The sequence below is a fragment of the Phaenicophaeus curvirostris genome, chromosome 2 (genome assembly GCF_032191515.1).
Source record: "Phaenicophaeus curvirostris isolate KB17595 chromosome 2, BPBGC_Pcur_1.0, whole genome shotgun sequence".
NCBI lineage: Eukaryota > Metazoa > Chordata > Aves > Cuculiformes > Cuculidae > Phaenicophaeus > Phaenicophaeus curvirostris.
Genome location: NC_091393.1, coordinates 105,373,740 through 105,391,782, shown reverse-complemented (window position 1 = coordinate 105,391,782; position 18,043 = coordinate 105,373,740). Strand labels below are relative to the sequence as shown.

At 42.1% G+C, this 18,043-nt stretch overlaps 1 protein-coding gene across 4 annotated transcripts in view; it reads left to right on the top strand.

Annotated features, from left to right (window-relative positions):
- Positions 1-17,980, top strand: part of KIZ (kizuna centrosomal protein) — a 52,917-nt gene extending 34,937 nt beyond the window's left edge. For 3 of the 4 annotated variants that reach the window (XM_069850306.1, XM_069850305.1, XM_069850307.1), the window contains 3 exons: positions 7,537-7,636; positions 15,888-15,931; positions 17,741-17,980. In XM_069850306.1, the coding sequence (XP_069706407.1) occupies positions 7,537-7,636; positions 15,888-15,931; positions 17,741-17,844 (248 nt within the window). In that variant the 3' untranslated portion in view covers positions 17,845-17,980. Of the gene's footprint in view, positions 1-1,991; positions 2,125-7,536; positions 7,637-15,887; positions 15,932-17,740 lie in introns of those variants that run through there. The other variant, XR_011336821.1, reaches the window with a different exon arrangement.
- The last annotated feature ends 63 nt before the right edge of the window (positions 17,981-18,043 follow it).

Genomic DNA, 18,043 nt, shown 5'->3' with positions numbered 1-18,043 from the left:
GGCTTCTTGTTCTCTTCTGGCTCCTCACCCTTCCAGGCTAGTGCTTTTTTTTTCCATTTTGCTCATCATTATTTGCTGTAGGCTGTGGCCCCAGAGCACTGAAATTGTTCAGTGCCTGAAATAGGGGCAGCATCTGTGTGGGTTGTCATCTGGGCTCAAAGGACTTGTTTGCGGGGTTGGCTTTGTGTTTTTGGATGAACTTAAATTTAAGGTCCATTCTATATGTGACCATTTTGCTGTACAACTTTATCTAAGCTTAAAGGTTACAAATCGGGGCCGGGGGGTGCACAGTACTTGCTCTATTCTTTAAGGGCTTTAAGTGTTGGTTTGAAGCACTGGCGGCCTTAGGGCACTGGTGGACTTCATTGTGAGAGTTGGGTGGAAGTGCTTCTGTGATGGCACTTTACAGAGGCTTCTGTAGTTTTGATTGATTTCTCTTCTTCTTCTGTTTCAGAAAAAAACCTCCAAATATTTATTTTAATGTTCTATAAAAGTGTCTATATTTTGTCTTTAATGCCTGTAGAGGAGGAAGGAGATAGGTGTGTGTCCTGGGTGAAAGGGCTGCTTTAGAGTCGTAGCTGGTGTAGTATTAAGTGTTCTTTAGAGAAATCTGTGTTGGTACCTGAAATGGCTCATGCACCGGGAGCTCTTCTAAACAGGGTCTTGGGCTGAAACATCTACTGACCTGCTCTCATCCCTGGCAGGACACTTTTGCACAGCTGGGACTGTGGGCGCAGTGCAGCAGTGCAGCTCAGCATAAAGATGGTTTCTTTCCTAGGGCCTTCTCCTAAGCTTGTGGAAGTCTATCTTGTAATAATTGACTTTAAAAGGATTACATTTTGTATATGATCTCTCCCAGAGAGGAGTTAGCTATTAGTAGCAATCTCATTTTATACCAGGTTATATGAGGATAGAGGAGGATATGTGGGCTTGTTCTCATTTTCTTCATGGATGCTTTGTTTTTTATCTTGGGAAGACATGTAAAAGAACTCATTCAGCTATTTTGCTGTTCCTTAGGTAGGTGAATAGTGCGAGATTAAAAAGAAAGGATAAAATCCATTATTTTTTTGTTTTGCTGGATGACTGTTGAAGAGTCTCATTTATGAGTAGGAAACTGCTGATTTTATTGAAGGGGCAGGTTTGCTAAATCTTTAACAAAACCAGATTCTCTCCCTACCCTTCATTGATGTCTTTGACTTACATAGATGTTAAACCTATAAGGCATTTGAATAAAAATGGTGTTACTTCTCCACTCATCAGACTTCATTTTCATGACATATTGAATGCCACCTTCCATCTACTCTCCAGGTATAAGATCTCTAATGGAGAAAAAAAGGAGGAAAAACCTCTGAAGAAGAAAAAAAATTAGCCCTTCTTTGTATATTGGGGGGGAACATGAAAGGGCACAAAGCCAATTCCACTTTCCTTTTTAGGTCACCTTTAATGAGCCAATAATCCTGCTAACACTTCTCCCACGCCCACACGTCCTTCCCCGTGAGGTTGTCCTTTGAGCTTGAAGTTAAAAGGTTCCCGAGGTTCTGCTTGGAGTGTGCTAATGAAGGCATTAATAAGTTTACCCAACTTTTTGCTTCATTCGATATCAACCTATTTGCAACTGCTGTTATGAGGAAAGTTCATCTGTACATGATTAATTGCTGTGGCCATTATGGTCTCGCAGAACTACCTTGGGCAGCACAAGATTGTACGTTTTCCTTAAATTAGTTTGGATTATGTGCTCCCATAGGTGACATTTTACACTGCTCAACTTTAAGTTTCTGAAAGATCTCAGAGTCCTTTTATAGTTAAGAATTGCAGGTGAAAATTCTTCCTCAATCTTTTAAATAGAGGCAACACCTTCAAGCCGTATTCTCCTTGTATGTTTTGCTCCACTGGGACCAGTCCACTGGTCATCCACTTGTCTCCTTTTGTGAGGACAGATTCGTACAGTGGTACATTATTATGATGAGTATTTTATCTTTTTTCATTTAAAGGAAGGAAGATGATACTTGTGGGTCTTTGATCTGCTTCTGGATACTGATTACTGCAGTGTTCTGCTCCCGTTTTAATTTGGAGATTTCCATCTATTTGCTCTCCTAGGAGCACATCCTTCTATCGGATTTGCAGGTAGCCTTTATCCTCTCTCTGTATGTAAGTTTTTTGCTTTATCACAAGGGAAATTCTTGTGAGTAAGAGCCCGTGGCACTCACACCTCTGGTCCCCAGGCAGAGGTGTGCATATTTGTGTGCTGGCAGTGGCACAGCAGTTGACAGCCCACCTTTAATCCTGTGTAGCTCTTTGATGATCAGCAAGTGCAGTAATTAGTGTTAATGTGGTGGAGGGGCTTGTTCATATTTAAAGTTCCTCTGGGCAGGAGCTATCATTAGTTTTCTATTTTGGTCCAGGACCTAGCAGTATGGCAGTCCAGGCCTACCAGGACTTCTGAATGCAAATGCGGTAACTATTGCCAAGGTAACTGCAAAACTACACAGCTTGCAGGCTCAGCTTATGCCGATAGTATTCCTTTAAAGGCATTATTGACTTTGAGGTCTAGTGACAGCTGAAATACCCAAGCTGCTAGCTGTTTTGTTGGTGATAAAAGCACACAGAAAAAGCAAAGTTCCTTTTGGGATAGGCTCTCACTTGTGTCTGGGAGGAAGATGCAGATAGGTCTGGGTTGAGTCTGCAAAAGTACTTGGATCTTTTGCCCTCCAAAACTACCTCTGTTTGTGCATACAGGATTATCAGTTGTTATTGGAAATAATGAATGATAGCTCTTCACAGCATTGGAGTGCATGCAGTGCTCTTGTTCCTCTCCTGGTAGAGCAGCATCTACTCCTTCTATGTCTCGCTTATGTGCTTTGCTGCTTGGGTGGGAGATCGCAGTTTTGCTCATGAACTGTAGGGGTTATACATGAACCCTGTGATGAATGCAGTGGTGTTTCTGTTTTCCCAGTCTGCATTTGAAAAACCAGCAATGTGGTGAGCTACCTCTCCCATTTTCAGACAGATAGAGCCAAGCACTTGGAGATCATTCATAGAAAGATGTTTTGGCGCCTGTAGATGACACTTCTGTGCTGGGGGACTCTAGCTGCAGTGGAGGGCTTTAATGCTGGGTTTGATGTATAAAAAGTGTGGGCTGCATCCTGTATGAGACAGTGGTAATACAGTGGGCAAGATGTAGATGTTGCAAAGATGAGGCCAAGAACTGTCTTATCTTGTTATTTGCAGAATATTGCATCACATCACTTTTTTTAGCTACTGAGGTGTTTGGCTATGAATTGATAGATCCAGCAACCCAGGCCATAGGAGGAACACATGGAGAAAATACCTTCTTTTCAGTTGCCCTGGTGCAGTATGTTCTGGGTTAAAGATCAGTAACTGTTTGGTAGAACAAAATAATAGTGATTCGTTATGCAATGACAGTGGTTTTTTTCTGGGAATTGTTGGCTAATGAAGAAAACTACACCCACTTTGTTCAGAACCAAATAGTAAAAGCTGACCTGAAAGCTCCTTTGACTCATGCCGACTGCACGATTAATTTAAAGTTGAAAAGTGTGGAGTGTTTTTAATTAATAGTGGTATCACAGATCCTTTGCTCCTTCTGAGTGGAAGTAACAATGCAGTGTGAAAAAGGCTCGAGGAGGGCGATGTTGTTTGGGACACAGCAGTGCCCATTCTGCTGCAGTATTATTGCAATGATTGGGTTAAGAATTTTCCATTATTAACATCCCAGTTTGAGTTTAAAGACTGAGTTTTATCAAGCTTGTTGAGTTGCGTCTGTGCAGTCTGGGCTGACCATTCAGACTGAGTAAATGCCCGAAGGACCCAGTCTGTACAGCCTCACCCCTGTGTGTCTATGTTGTTTCTAGGTTGTCTTCTGAATATGAAAGCTGGTGGTCTGGTGAGGCCACTCCATCCAAAAGCATCTTAGGAAGACAACATCAAGCAGATGGCATCTCTTTTTCACTTAGTGTAATTTACTGAATTTGGATGGGAAAATGAGAGGTGCTTTTTAGCCAGCCGTGTTTAGCCCAGGAGACGTTACAAGACACGGTCAGGAGCTGCTGTTCTCTAGCAGTGCTGTTGCAGCCCAAAGCTCTCCTCTTTGCCTCTGCTCCCCGGTGCTGCTGCTCCCTGATGAATGGTTTCTGTGATGCTGGCAATTATTTTATCCGAGGGTTTCAGTCTGCACGCTGCTGATGGGATCTAAACTCATCTTTTTCTTTTTGCCTCTTCTCCATTTGGTGCATCTTTCTTGCCAGGGCTATTGTGTTCTGCTGTGTGCTCAGGGAAAAACCTATGTTTGTGCTTCAGCACAGTGTGTCTCTATCTGTCCTCAGTGTGGGACAGGGAGGGTGCACTTGGCTGTTATAACATGGCAAGGTAGATGCGTCTGGCAAAAGAAACAACAGAAATGCACACACAGAGTTCAGAATAAAAGTGTCTTTTTGAACTAGGTTACACTTTCCCTTAAACGTGATGATCAGTTTTATGAAGGAAATAAAATGAGGGTGAGAGGTTTAGGTTAGATATTAGGAAGGATTGCTTTACTCTGAGGGTAGTGAGGCACTGGCATGGGTTGCCCAGGGAAGTGGTGGCTGTGCCATCCATGGAGGTGTTCAGGGCCAGGTTGGATGAGGCTTTGAGGAACCTGATGCAGTGGAAGGTGTGGTTGGGACTGGATGACCTTTAAGGTACTTTCCAACCCAAACCATTCTATGACATACACTGCTCTGCTGAAGGGTTTTATGGCATGATACAGTTCTATCGGGAACAAAAAAAAATGCGTAAGGGCTTTCCCTCCTAGCAGCATATTCCTTCTGTCTTCTCTTTGCTGCCCTGTACATTGTACCAATTACTTGTGCTTCCTGAGTGAAGCAAGTATTGCCATGTGTCCAGGTTGGGCTGGTTTTGTTGTTAATGCTGCATGTCTGTAATCAAGACTCTTCCTTTCCTCCAGCATATAATGTGGATGTGTTGTTGAAGGCATGGGGATTAAGCAGATGAGTGGGGTAAGAGGAGGTAAGAGCCAGGTGATTGCTTAGCACACAAAGTAATGGTTGCTGCACACCGAATGCTTACTCGTTGTCAGGTGCTTCATGGATGAATTGTCACAGCAGATTTTCCAGGGAGGTGCACTGGTGGGCTCAGGAGTTCCTAGAAGAATCTCCAGTTTCTGTAGGGTACTTAGGATGTAAGTCAGTACAAAGATGCTCAAGGGGAATGCACGAACTAATTGGCAAGGCAGTCTGGTGTTACTGAGAGAGAAGTGGGAACTGATAGCCCAGCATTGTATTATAATTGACTGCTGGGCTCTGAGGGGTCTTAAAGGCGAAGAACAAGTAGTTTATCTTACTGTTTGATGTAGTGAATTAAGGAGAAACAGTGGAGGCACAGAAAGCATGGAGGAATGGTCTTCTGAGGCTGATGTGCATTCAAAAGCTGTAAGGAGATTGAAACAATGGAAGAGGCTCAGCTTGAGTTTTGGTAAAGCTGGCAAAGACGTGAACTTTGGAATGCCAGCTGGAAAGGTGTGGTGCGTATGCCTGGATGAAAGATGAGCTCCATGTTACTGCCCTGAGAGGGAGGAAAAAGCATTAAGCAGCAACAGGGCAAGTTACTTGTGCACAGGTAGAAGCTCTTCCCTGAGTCTGTAGGGACCCTCGTTGATAACAAGCTGGATACCAGGTCCCTGCTCAGGGTGGAGTTCCCAAGCTAAGACTGAAACAAAGAGAAGGCTTTGAGAGGCACGTATCTGATGCAGCTGCTTAACCAGCATGCTAGCATCCTCTGAAGCTACCATCTGCTCTGGAAACTCTTACCTGTTGTGGGGAATGAGGAAAAGCATTCAGTCCAATAACATACTGTAATGAGGTGGGTATGTCCCTCCACGTGTCCTGAGACAGGAAGGGTGGTTAGAGCTGAGGATTTGTGTGGAGGCCATTTGCTTCATATTCTCCTTCACAAAAGGAGCCAACCATGGACATGCCAGAGTCATGTCTGAGGGTGCATGTCACTGGACTTTGAATGTATGTAGTCTCTGGTGTGTGGTGTTCTGTTAGCTGAGTACAGCTCGCTTTGTACAAGTCTTTCCCAAGGCAGAAGGAAAGCCCCTTCTTCCTCATGAAGAAAAGTCTGCTCTATCCCCAGCAAGAAGTGAGCACGTAACTTCTGCCGTGTTGTGTGTTATAGTTTGAGTCTATGCATGAGAAGCCCTGAAGAATGCACCTACCTTAAGAGCTTTACTGCTTGAGTGAAAAACAATTTCTGGGAGTTCTGACTTTAAAGTAGCTCGTTTTGCTTTCCAAAAGTAATGCACAAACAAGCACTGAATATTTGTTTGGTCCCTGCTTCTCTACACTTGTAAAAGAGAGAGAGTTGTCACCCTCTTTTTTTTTTTCCTCCCTTTTTTCTTTTTTCCTCTCCATTCTTGATTTTTCATTTTTTTTCCTTCATGTGTTCTCTGAGAAGCAGTCAGACTTCATTCTGCAAAGCCACATGCTACTGCACTGCTGCTCCTGTGCCCGAGCTCTGCCATCCTCTGTGCCAGTTAAGCATCTTGCACCTCTTTGCTGGAAGCTCCTGGGAGCGGGCAGGTTTTGTGCCACTAAAATCCATGCACAAAGTGGTGTGATCCACTTGAGCAGGCTGGTAACGTGTTGAAGTTGATAACAGTCAGTGCTTGTTTATAATTTCAGTACTAAAATATATATATATGCGCAAAGTAGCCTTTTAAAGTGGGATTTGTACTTCAGCATCATGTTCTTTGGAAACAAGTACAAAGATGAGCAATTGTACAATTCCAGTGAATGAATTCATTTACCTCTTCTTCTTTTTTTAATCAATCTCTACAGAATGGAAGTGAGAAGACACAGAGCAGGGAGAAAGGAAAGAAAGGAAAGCATGGATTAAAGATTTGGAAATAGTTGCGTGTTTGGCTGTATAAATCATAAAAATCACAAGATTTGTCTCCCAAATACAGCTCTAATTCAGGAGAATGGCTAAAAATACTGATGTATCAGATAATATTAAGAAAACCATAACTATGCAAAATAATCTGTGTTTCAGAGGAAGGAGAATAAAAATAACCTTGCTTCCTGATTAGCTAAAGTAAATGAGATCTTGGGGATTAAAAAGAAAAGAGTAAAAAGACCCGAGAAATCCTCTTAAGTTTTGCTAAAAGTTGTCATGATGCGATATAGCTCTTAGAATCTCGGTGTTTGCTCTTTTTTCAAAAATTTCACCATTGACAAGGAATCATTATCAGATAACTTAGTTAAAAGAGAAGGAGTCTTGTTTTTAATGTTTTTAACTAATTTCTACTTAATCATGAGCAAAAAATCCTGATGCAGATGCCATAACTGCGTGGTGTGTGCTTCTCTCTCAACTTTGTCATCAAACCAAGATTGTGGGCGTTCTGTGCATCTATTTGAAAATAAGAATATGTTGCTGCTGGAGACTTAGCACTGCTGTAAAGTTCAGCCACTACTACTTGAAAATTTTTTTATTTCTTTATTTCATGTTTTTGCTTAACAGATTGGGATAGCAGCGATAATAGTTCCGAAGCAAAAGGAAGCCGAGAAGCGCATTCAGAAACTAATTTTTCATTGAACGAAAGAAGTCCTCCCTTCTCAAGGTAAATCATTAAATCCTTTAACATTTGAAAAGCTTCTGTAGAATGAGAAACGTTGACAGAAAAGGACTGAAGCTCTGATTATTTTACTTTTTCACTTGGTCTAGGGTTAAGGTTTGTATTTATGTTTATCTAGTAAAGCGTCTTAAACTTTGGTACACCTTAGAAAATATTTGTGCCACAGCCAAGTATTGTTTTGCAGCTGTTGTTTTCTCATTTTAAGACTCAATTGACATCTCAGTGAACCACAAATTAGCGTGTACAGCTGCTCTCAGTAGGGCTACTCAGGGGCCAGACAATAGGAGTTGTCAGGAGAGGGGCAGACATAACACATAAAGTCTTCAAGAAATAAAGTGGTGGGTTTCTTCTCCGTGCATCCGAGATGTAAACTAGCTGTAACTGGATAATGCTTTTTATGGGTTTGGGGCTCTGGGGGTTTTATATTTGATACTAGTGTATTTGTCACGTCTTGCTTGCTTTCACAAGGAGTATATTTAATTAATGGACTTATATGTACCAAAAGGACGCTGTTTGTTGGGCTTTTTTACCTTAAAAAAGTAAGTCGTTTCGTGAGGTTTTTTTAAACGACATCCATTCTGTTTGGATCCCTGAGCGGTTTTGTGGGATGTTCCTTGTATTCTTTGTCGGCATGTAGTGGTAATCAAACAGCAGCAATCAAATTAGCGGTCAAGAAGCAGCAGAAAATAGGATATAACACAGCCATCTCATGAAATATTGGCTAGGCTTTAGATCCTTATCTGCTCTTATTAGAACAGCCTGGCAAGTGCATGCTGCTGCTCCGCCACTCCAGGTCTGAGAACTCCATCCGTAGCACTCAGAAAGAGACTTTAAAGCTTTTTAATGGTTTTTTTAACTCCCATCTGTTTATACAGTGCTGTCTTCCTGTAGTTTTTTTGTTGATGAGGTCGCTTTTGAGAGGAGACACAATTCCAGTTTTGCAAATATTGTTTTGTGTTGAAAACAGTGTTTCTGTAGTTCAAGTACAGTAAATAAAGACAAGCTGTAATACAATATTGATGAATGATATTCATGCTTTTGTTTAGGATTAATTCTTGTAGAATTATGTTGAAACTCTTTTCTTTTCATTTTCAATGTTCCAAACCCTGCTGCCTAATGCTACAAAATGCAAGTGTGCTCCTAGATATGAATTTTTAAAATGCTAAATTTTAGCCATTTACTGAAGCACAGAACAGCAGGAGGAGAAGGATCGGGCCCTGACCAACTTGCTTTAGAGGATTGCTGTTAAACAAGTGAATAAAATGCCTATAATTTAACAGGAACTTTCTTTTTAAAAAAAAAGTCTTTTCTAATTAGAAAAAGTCTGCAAATTTTTTCCCTCTGGATATCGCTGTGCTCGATAGTAACACCTTCAGCGACTTCTGCATTTTTCAGATGCTGTTCCTAAGGTGTACATTTTTTTCCACTGCTGTGTTTTGGGTTTTTTTCTTATTTGTAATAGAGTTTAAAATCATTCACTCTGCCCTGTAATTTCATGCCTTTCATGTGCCGATGCACGATGATGCTACTCTAAAAAAAAAAAATCTATTACAATGGCATAAAGTCAGTTTTTCTAAATGAGTCAAAACCAAAGCCGCCTTCTAAACATGAAGTTTGGTAACAGCCCTTGTGTTTGGATGCTCTGTGGAGACAGAGAGCAGCAAAAGCAGTGAGAAAGAGGGAGAGAGGGAAGGGGTGTCCGGCTGCTTGTTTGCGGCCAGAACGCAGTGCAATTTCTTTGCCGCTCACATTTAAGCGCTCCACTTACTGCAGTCACTTCTCGGGCTTTATTGCTTTTACAAGTGGTCTCGAAACCCACTACTTGAGAATAAACATAACTGTGTAACGCTGCCGTGGTACTTTTTATAAATTCTTCTTTGCTCCGTTTTGTCACTGAGCTGATGAGTGACCTCGCTAAAGACCCTGCTGGACCTAAATAAAAAAAATGGCTTCCTCTGATGTCCTCCAGACAATAATTATGATGTGCCAGTTAAGCCCAAACTACAGCTGAGGGATTTTACTTTAAAGCAGAGGCTCGGGCGCAAAAATGCATTTATAGCTCTTTGTCTGGCACCTCATTATGTGTGGGCCTGATTCATTAAGTAATTGGTTTGCAGTTGTTTACATGAGTATTAAGGCTTTCTATTCAGCAGCCTTTGAGAGATACATTGTGCAAATGTTGCATGTTATGAATGCCGAATGAGGGGCAGGGGACCGGTCCTATTGGCTAAACACTGCGCTCTGTTGAAAAGCAAGAGAAAGAGATTGGGTGCTGCTTTGCATAGCAATGACTTTCTTAATAAGCTTTACAGATTAATACACACAAGCTATAAAAGATGCAAAGAGATACTCTTAGCACATTTATACATGCTCATTTCACTATTATGGTACTGGAGACGGGAAGAATTGAGGGCTTTCATATTCGGTTTTTCAGTGCATGTCTTCAGTGCATGAGACTTAATAGAATCCGATGTTTATTGTATTATAAATCACGGGGAAGTAGGCAGATCTGCAACAGTTTATTATTAAAGATTCTTTCAATGTAAATCTTTTTCTGCCATTGTATTTCCTACAGCAAAATCATTTTGTGGTTGAGTGGGGATGAAAGGCATAATGTACGAAGGAGTGAGTCTTAATAGGAAGCTGCTCTCCGAGTAAAGACCACTTGTTCCCTTTTGTTCGGAGGTGCATGCCAGAGCTTCCTCTTCTCCCACAAATACTGTCCTGCTCTACATGTAGCTATAAAACTACTTTTCCATGGCTTCATTTACTTTACCAAGGGAATACTTACATGCATGTAATGCAACTTTCATTTGAAGAGTTAGCGTTTTGCAGTGGAAAAAAGCGTGTTAAATTATACAATTACTTGTGAGGGGGAAAGGTATCAGAAGTCAGGACTGAATCTCTCTGCAAGAGTGGGCGGCAGGCGATGTGTGTGGCATTTCGTGGTCCTGTAGCAATGGATGCAGCCAGTGGAGGTCACTAGCTTTCTGGGTAATTCCGAATTTTTGATGCAAGCAGTTCATTTTTCTTTTGCTTGTTTGTGCTGTCTCATTTCAAAATAATCTGGAGATTAAAGGTGCATTATCATCTGAGATCCAAATAACGATTTTAATTTGTTGGGGCATAAACATGGTGTGAAATATTTTAAAATTTGATTAATCTGTCTTCTGGAAGTAATCTGGTCTGGTCTCCGAAGGCTGTTTTTCAGTCAAAAGCCGCCTTTACCAAACACAGATGTAATGATATGCAAATAAAAGTTGGCAGATTATAATTCATCCTCTTGATTATTCTCAGGGGGGATGTTTTAACCCTAAGCCTGCAGCTTGCGGGGCGCGACGAGGCGGGCTGGCCGTCGGGGGGCACTCTGGTTCTGTGCATCCCCCCTCATCTCTCTGCATCCCCCCCCTGCATCCCTACAACCCCACCTTCAAAACCAGCCCTGACATTGCTTCACTGACTTGGGGATGAAACCCCCGGGGCTGGCCGGGGCCCTGAGGAGAGAATCCAGAAGTTTGGGGCTGGGAGAGTTCAGGACGTGCGTTTGCCAGGAAATCCAGGGCAAGCGGTATAGAGGGTTCTCAGGCTTCTGAGAGAAATGAGAAACCAGCCCATATCCAATTGTTTTATGCTTCTGCTGTAATTTCAGTTCTCAGGTCACTTTTGTACAAAGCTGACTGTAAATTCAAACGCACTTTTCTGACATTACAGATATTTCTGTGAGCTTTGCTTCCAAAATCTTAGCAGACAGCTGTTGCAGAAATAGTAATGTTGCAGCAGCGATGCTCTGTGGATCCTGGTGAGGAATGGTCTGTGGAGACAGGCAACAACATCTATCTCAATACATCGCCTTTGTAGTACATAGGAAATAGAGTTTATTTTTGTGGCGATGCCCTATGCACTTCCAACACAACTTCATCATGGTGCTATGATGCAGTCTTTTTGTTAGAGGTTTCTCTAGGCAAGAATGTATTTTTTTCCTTCAGTGTGGTGTATCTAAATAGAGAACAGTCTTAAATGTAGCTCGATAGTGATCTTTGTATCCTAAGATAAAGGTCATGCTATTTACAGTGCAATTACTTAAATTCTGTATTATTACTCGCGTTCTGGCATGATGAATAGATTGGTTGGTCCGTGCTGACTTTCCAGGGTGGGGAGTACTGGGGTGATGCCCAATTTCTAGTAAAGGATCAGCAGAAAATGACAGAGCTGTTGGACTTCTGCAGGAACTGGCAGAAAAGCGTATGATCATGGAGGTACCCAGCTGAGAGCATCACATCAGAGGCGCTGCCACACAGCAGCCAGGCTTGCTTACTGCCAACAGGCTTGTAGATGCTGTCAAAAAAATGATTTTTAAAGATGGATCTGCAACTCTGTATCCTCACATATTGCTGGGGGGAAGCTTCGCCTCTTCTCTCGCTGAGGGTTAATAAACACCACCCTGCGAAAAAGAATCCCTCAGCTTGTTTTCTATGCCATGCTGCCTCCACGGTGCGTGCATGGAACAGAGGTGCACAGGCTTCAAGCCTCTGACAAGATGAGCCAGAGCATCAGTGTTCCTGAGGCTACTACTCCGTGTTTTGTTTGTTTTTCTGATAGAACTTGGTATTGGGGTGGTGTTTTTTTCTCTTGGTAGCTGGGTGGTTTTTATTGGTTTGGTATTTTTTTCCTCTTGATGTTTGGGTAGTTGTCTTTGTGTCTTCCTTTTCTTGGCTTGTTTGCCTTTTTTTTTTGTTTTGGTTGGGTTTTTTTGTTTGGCAATTGGTTGTTGTTTTTTTTTTTTTCCCCAGGGTGTTTGGGTGTCTTCTGTTGCTTGACACCAAAACACAGAGAGGTTCAACAAGTGCTTTAGCAAAAAGATACTCAGGCTGAAGTAAACATTTTCTGCTGGTTTTCAGTGAGCCACCTCTATTAATTTGGTTCTTGTTGGCCTGGTATTTTGCTCTTAATATTAATTTTCTGTACAGAGGGAAATATATTTTCTTGGAGCTTTTTCATTTCTTATTGTTGCAGCATCTTCAATACAAAAAGCCCGTTTCATCAGAGTAAAGGAGAGATTAAAAGGGCCTTTGAAGTTAAACTGGTTTGTGTTTTTTCTTTGTTAGAGCCTGGGTTCAGTTTGGAATTATTTTAGGAAAGAAGCAAATGTGTAAATGGATATCGAAGGGTCATGACGGGGGATTAGTCGAAGCAGTGAAACTGGCCTTCCTTCATTTATACTCCTAAAATTTCTCTGTGGAGGTCTGTGTGGTTATTGTGTGTGCAGTACGACCGATGATAACTTTCTTGATTGAATTTGCTGATTTCTGAACACAAATGTCTTGCAGCGTAGAGGCCTTCTTGCATCTCATGAGCATTGACTAACACTTTGGGCATAATTCAAGAGTTTTATTCCCTGTTGCAAAGGTATCTTGTAGCATTTTCCAGGGCTGGTTTGGCAGAGCTGCGATTTTCAGTCTGGCCTTTCTGATGTCCTCGCTCCATTTTCCCTATCTCCCCAGGCATTTCTCTGTGCTGACAGCTTTTGTGCTCAGCCTCTGCTGACACCCTGTTCTCCACCTCTTTCTTTCACTGCAGTGTTATACTAATGCCTGGTTCTTGAGGTGCAGTGTTATCCCTCTGTGATGTCTGGGATTTTTGGTAGAACACAACTGTCTTTTTCCTTCTCCCATCAGCAGTGACCTTTTTCTTCATGGGAGGCTGGGTCAGAAGAGGGAAGGTTTCTAGACCTTCCTACAGCCATGGTGATCTTTCTCCACCGTAACTTCTCCCAAGTAACAAGTGATAGGATGAGAGGAAGTGGCCTCAAGTTGTATCAGGGGAGGTTTAGATTGGGTATTAGGAAAAATCCTTTACTGGAAGAGTGGTGAAGCATTGGAACAGGCTGCCCAGGGAAGCGGTGGAGTCTTCTTCCCTGGAGGCGTTAAAAAAAAAAAATGTGCACTTTGGGACATGGTTTAGTAGCCAGATTGGTGTTGGGCTGATGGTTGGACTTGGTGATATTGGAGGCCTTTTCCAACCTCAATGATTCTTTGATTCCGTGAATCTATGATTCTGTGAATAGATACTCTGTTTTCCATGAGACCAGTGGCCTTCAGCTGGACCTGGAACACCTTGCAATGCTTTGAGTTGCCTAAGAGGACCAATCTGCTCAAGACTTGGGCAGTCCTCACTGGTGTTCCTAAGCTTCATGTTGTATGTGGTGTTCCTTGGCACGGCATAGGCTCTGGGCCCAAATGACCAACCATCTTGTGCTTGATCTGGGCTTGAACTGCAGAGAAAGGTGGAGGGACCTAGGGACCTCCTCGCATGGCAGAAAAGAAGGCCCCATGCACCTCCCTTCTTCACAATGGGAGATGAAGCAGCAGGCACTGGAAGCGGTAGCTGCCAGCCACCTGATCTTGTTTGACTGAACTACTTGAAGATAAGATGGTTCTTGTGCAGTCTGCTGCAGAAGTCACCTCTCAATTTGTAACTCAGCAACAAGTGGTTTCTTGCTCTACACCAGGGGAAAAATGACACAGCCGCCAGAGTTGCAGCCTCTTGAGCACATTTTTACAGGCTAAGCCTGGGATTTGTGGAGCACCTCCTGGGAAATGCTGAGGGTCGTGAAATCTCACCAAAGTGAACAAGAGTTAAGGGTGTTCAGCATGTTGCAGGACTCAACCCAGTGGCTCTAATGGAAAATACTTCCTGGAAATACTGTTAAGTGAATGCATTTGAAGGAGAAGTTGAAGTGTGATGCAGCATAGGATTTGTCTCTGAATAAAATGGAAAGGCACTTGGATGGCACACTAACAAAACATCAGGGAAACATTTGAAGGCCTACAAACTGAAGCTTATAAGCTAAAGAAATAGTAAGTTAATAATTAGTTATGTCGCTGTTAAATACTCAGCTAGTACTGTTAGTTGTTACTAGTGCTTAAGCCTCAGATTGGTGTCTTGGTTGAACTTTGGCTATGTTTAATATTCTGTTTCTGGGATTTTTTGTATATCTGTGAAGAGGGAGTGCTGATGGCAATCACAGTTTGTAGAAAAGGAATATTATTTAAAGTGTGAGCTTTCTCTTATTTAAAAGGACAAGCTTCTGTAACATCAGTAGCTGTAACATACTGCAGCTTCCCCCTGCTTTAGGTTTAGCTTTCCAGCTGCAATCACCAGTTCTTACCGAATACAGTGATACAAGACAAGCAGTGAATCGTCTCAGCTTCTTTTTTTTTTTGTGTGTTTCTATCACAAATGCCTCCACAATAGCGGTTAGAATATGTTTAACTCCCCACTTTAAGCGATTATGTATTAGCTGCCGCGTCTTTAAGCCAAATGCAGCAAATTGTATGAAATTTTTGATAGCTGATTGAGTCCTGTTTTGACTGTGACAGCGGCTTCAAATTGCAGCTTGACATTAGCTTATATTTTACTAGTTCACGCAGTAATGTCACAAATATCTCCTATTTGATCTTCCTGATTAAAATCAGCTGAAGCTTTATTTTTAGAGCTTATTGCAGGACTGTTAATATAACAGTTAATTCTCCTACATCATTGCCCCTATGTGATTATTTCACAGCACCAACACAATACACACGCTACACACAAAAGATCAAAATGATTCCAGCTTGTTTGAGAGATTCAAAAGGGCCTGTGATGCTCTAGGCACAAGAGCAGTCATTTAACAGAACAGAATCGCAACTGCATATACATCAAGGTAGATCAAAGGCAGCTGGGAGATTGCACATTTACATAGGGATGTGGATGATGCTATGGGAACCCAGTCGCTGGGCAAGAGGAGTCCACTGGCAGGAAGGGGAATAAGGAAGTTCAGTGAGCAGCAGTGGGGGGTGCTTTTATTTTTGTTTGGATTTTTTCTTTACTTTCTTTGCTTTATCTGAAAGGCCTCGAAAGATAGACGGAGCTCTCATCCTTTGTGCCCTGAATTCACTATGGGTGTAAATGGGCGTTGTGACCAAGGAATGACTCCAGTTCACGCTGCCTGAACATCTGGACCAGTGTCCCTCCTGCATGTTAATTTCTCTACCTTTTAAAAGACATAAAAGTGAAGAAACCATTGATGAAATAACTACATTTTTAAAAAAAATAACTACAGAAATTACTGATTTCTTTTTAAGCCATCTCACAGTTGTTTGGGGTTTTTTTAAATAAGTCAACTTTTTAAAATAAGTCAACATTCTTTTAATTTTGTGACAATGTGCTGATTATTTTAAATCTTTCTCTTTTACAGGACTGGGACAAGGAAGGGAGCAGTAGCTGCTATAAAATCCAAAGGTAAGTAAACAGTGTTATGTTATTTAAAATGGATGTCTTCCTAAGTGTAACTTATATTGAATAAAATCTTTAAGGACAACACTGTGGAACTGTATGAGGTATGAGCATAAGGAGATAGGAAAGTGTGGAATTTCCCTGTCTCAACACAGGAATCAGCAAATAGTTGACAATTGACCAATTCTGGACCACAGAGGACATGTTTCCTAGTGAATATGGTGTGGAAGTAGTAGTGATATTTGCTCCAGGGTTTAAATCCAGCAGTAATGAGTAGTAGGTAGGAGAAAGCCTAGAGAAGGAAAAAACTGACATTTCCTTGATCCTCTCTTTAAAATGTGGGTTGCAGGAGTGGTTGGGCACAATTACTGAAAGTGGGCACACAAAGGTGCCTATGCACCCATCTGTGTGCTTCTGGAACAATTTTTTTTTCCGTGAGCAAGGAGGCTTTCTTTTAAATTGGTGTTTGGGCCCTGCATGTTTTCCTTCTTCCCTGCATTTCGTTTTTTCTCTTTTAATGACTGTAACAGCCACTGGTGTCTGAAGCCAACTCTGATCGAACCTCATATAAGTGCTGGGAGCAAGGAGCTTTACCTGGCACTCAGCTTAAGGCACTATGCAGTCCTGAATGGTACAGAACTGATTTGAGAGGTGTGGCACCCAAGCTGACCTAAGAATGCCGTAAACGATGGCTCCTTTGGTACCATTTGAAAGGCCTCTCTCACATCCCCAGCCTGTTTCCTTCTACTTTGGGGAATTTCATTTTTTGGAGCCTTTGAGTGTGTTCAGCCTCTTACCACCTGTTCTGCTTGGGAGTGAGCACAGGGTGCGGCTGGTGCTGCTCTGATGTTCCCTGCTGACTGCAAATGTGCGTTCCAGGGGGCCAGGGATATAGGATGAAAGATGCAGCTGCTGCATTTGTAGATAAGATGTTTATATAGCTTGTGCCATCAAAAGCACTGAACTCATTAACAGTGCCTCAGTCGCACACGAGCTGAAATTTCTGTATGAGGTGTGACAGCTTTCCCCTCTCCTGTTGCCTGAATCCCTGTTTCTGAGTCTTTTGCCTCATTTGGGGCATTGCAGCTATTGCCACTGATGGACAAACAGCAGCCTTCTGGAATGAGTTAGGAACAGACAGAAAGCACAGCTCTGTAAGTGACTGTGGGCTTGACTTACACTTCCCCTTGTGCCACATTTTTTTCCATGGGTCAAATGAATTTACGTATTGAGGAACCTCCTAGACAAACCGGATTTAAAAGGTATTGGTTTTAGTTCAGTGAAATTATTCACTTATGCCCAGAGCTGTTTGTTAAAACCATGTGGGTTTTTTTAAGTTAATCTTGCCTGTATTTGATCCTATCTTAAAGTGGTGATTTTTCATTTGTGGCGTCATCGCTATTTTTATGCCAACTCTGTGATGTCATTTTTCAATTGTGACTTCAAGGGTCGAGTAGAGAGAGAGAGATTGAAAGTGGAACATAATAGACAAAGCTGTAATTCAGGCTGCAGCTGGTCAAGTAAATTGCTTGGAGTGGAAATGTTCTCTCCAGCTACCTTGAGGAACAATGAAGTGGGACCTCTGAATGAGCCCACTGTTTGGCCACAGCAGCTCCGTTATCAGAGACAGCGACATGTCGATAGCAAGCCATATCCAGAACACACACCTAGGTCTTGTGGTCTTCAAAACTCTGACCTTCTCCATAAGCCATGGTGTCTCTCTGCCTCCAGAGAGCTGCAAAAGATCAAGTCTGTGACATAAAACCTTTTCCATGTTTATGTTATTTAAAATTCTTGTTTTCTTCTCACCCTCAGCTTTCTGGGGCGAATCTGATGACAGCAGCTCTGAGATTGAGGCTGCTTTGCGCCCAAAAACTCACAACACAGAAGCAGATGAATTTGATGACTTCTATGATTAATATTCCCCCCGCTCGCTTTTGGGAAGAAATAAACAATATCATCTTGTACATACTGAGAGTGCCGCTGCCTGAAGTGCAGTCCATCACTTCATCATCAAAGGCAATTTAAATACAAAATAAATATTGCTTGTTACTACACATGGCCTCCTTGTAAGTGTGCTTTCTCTTAACCGCTAAGTGTTTTCCTGATCTGACTGCA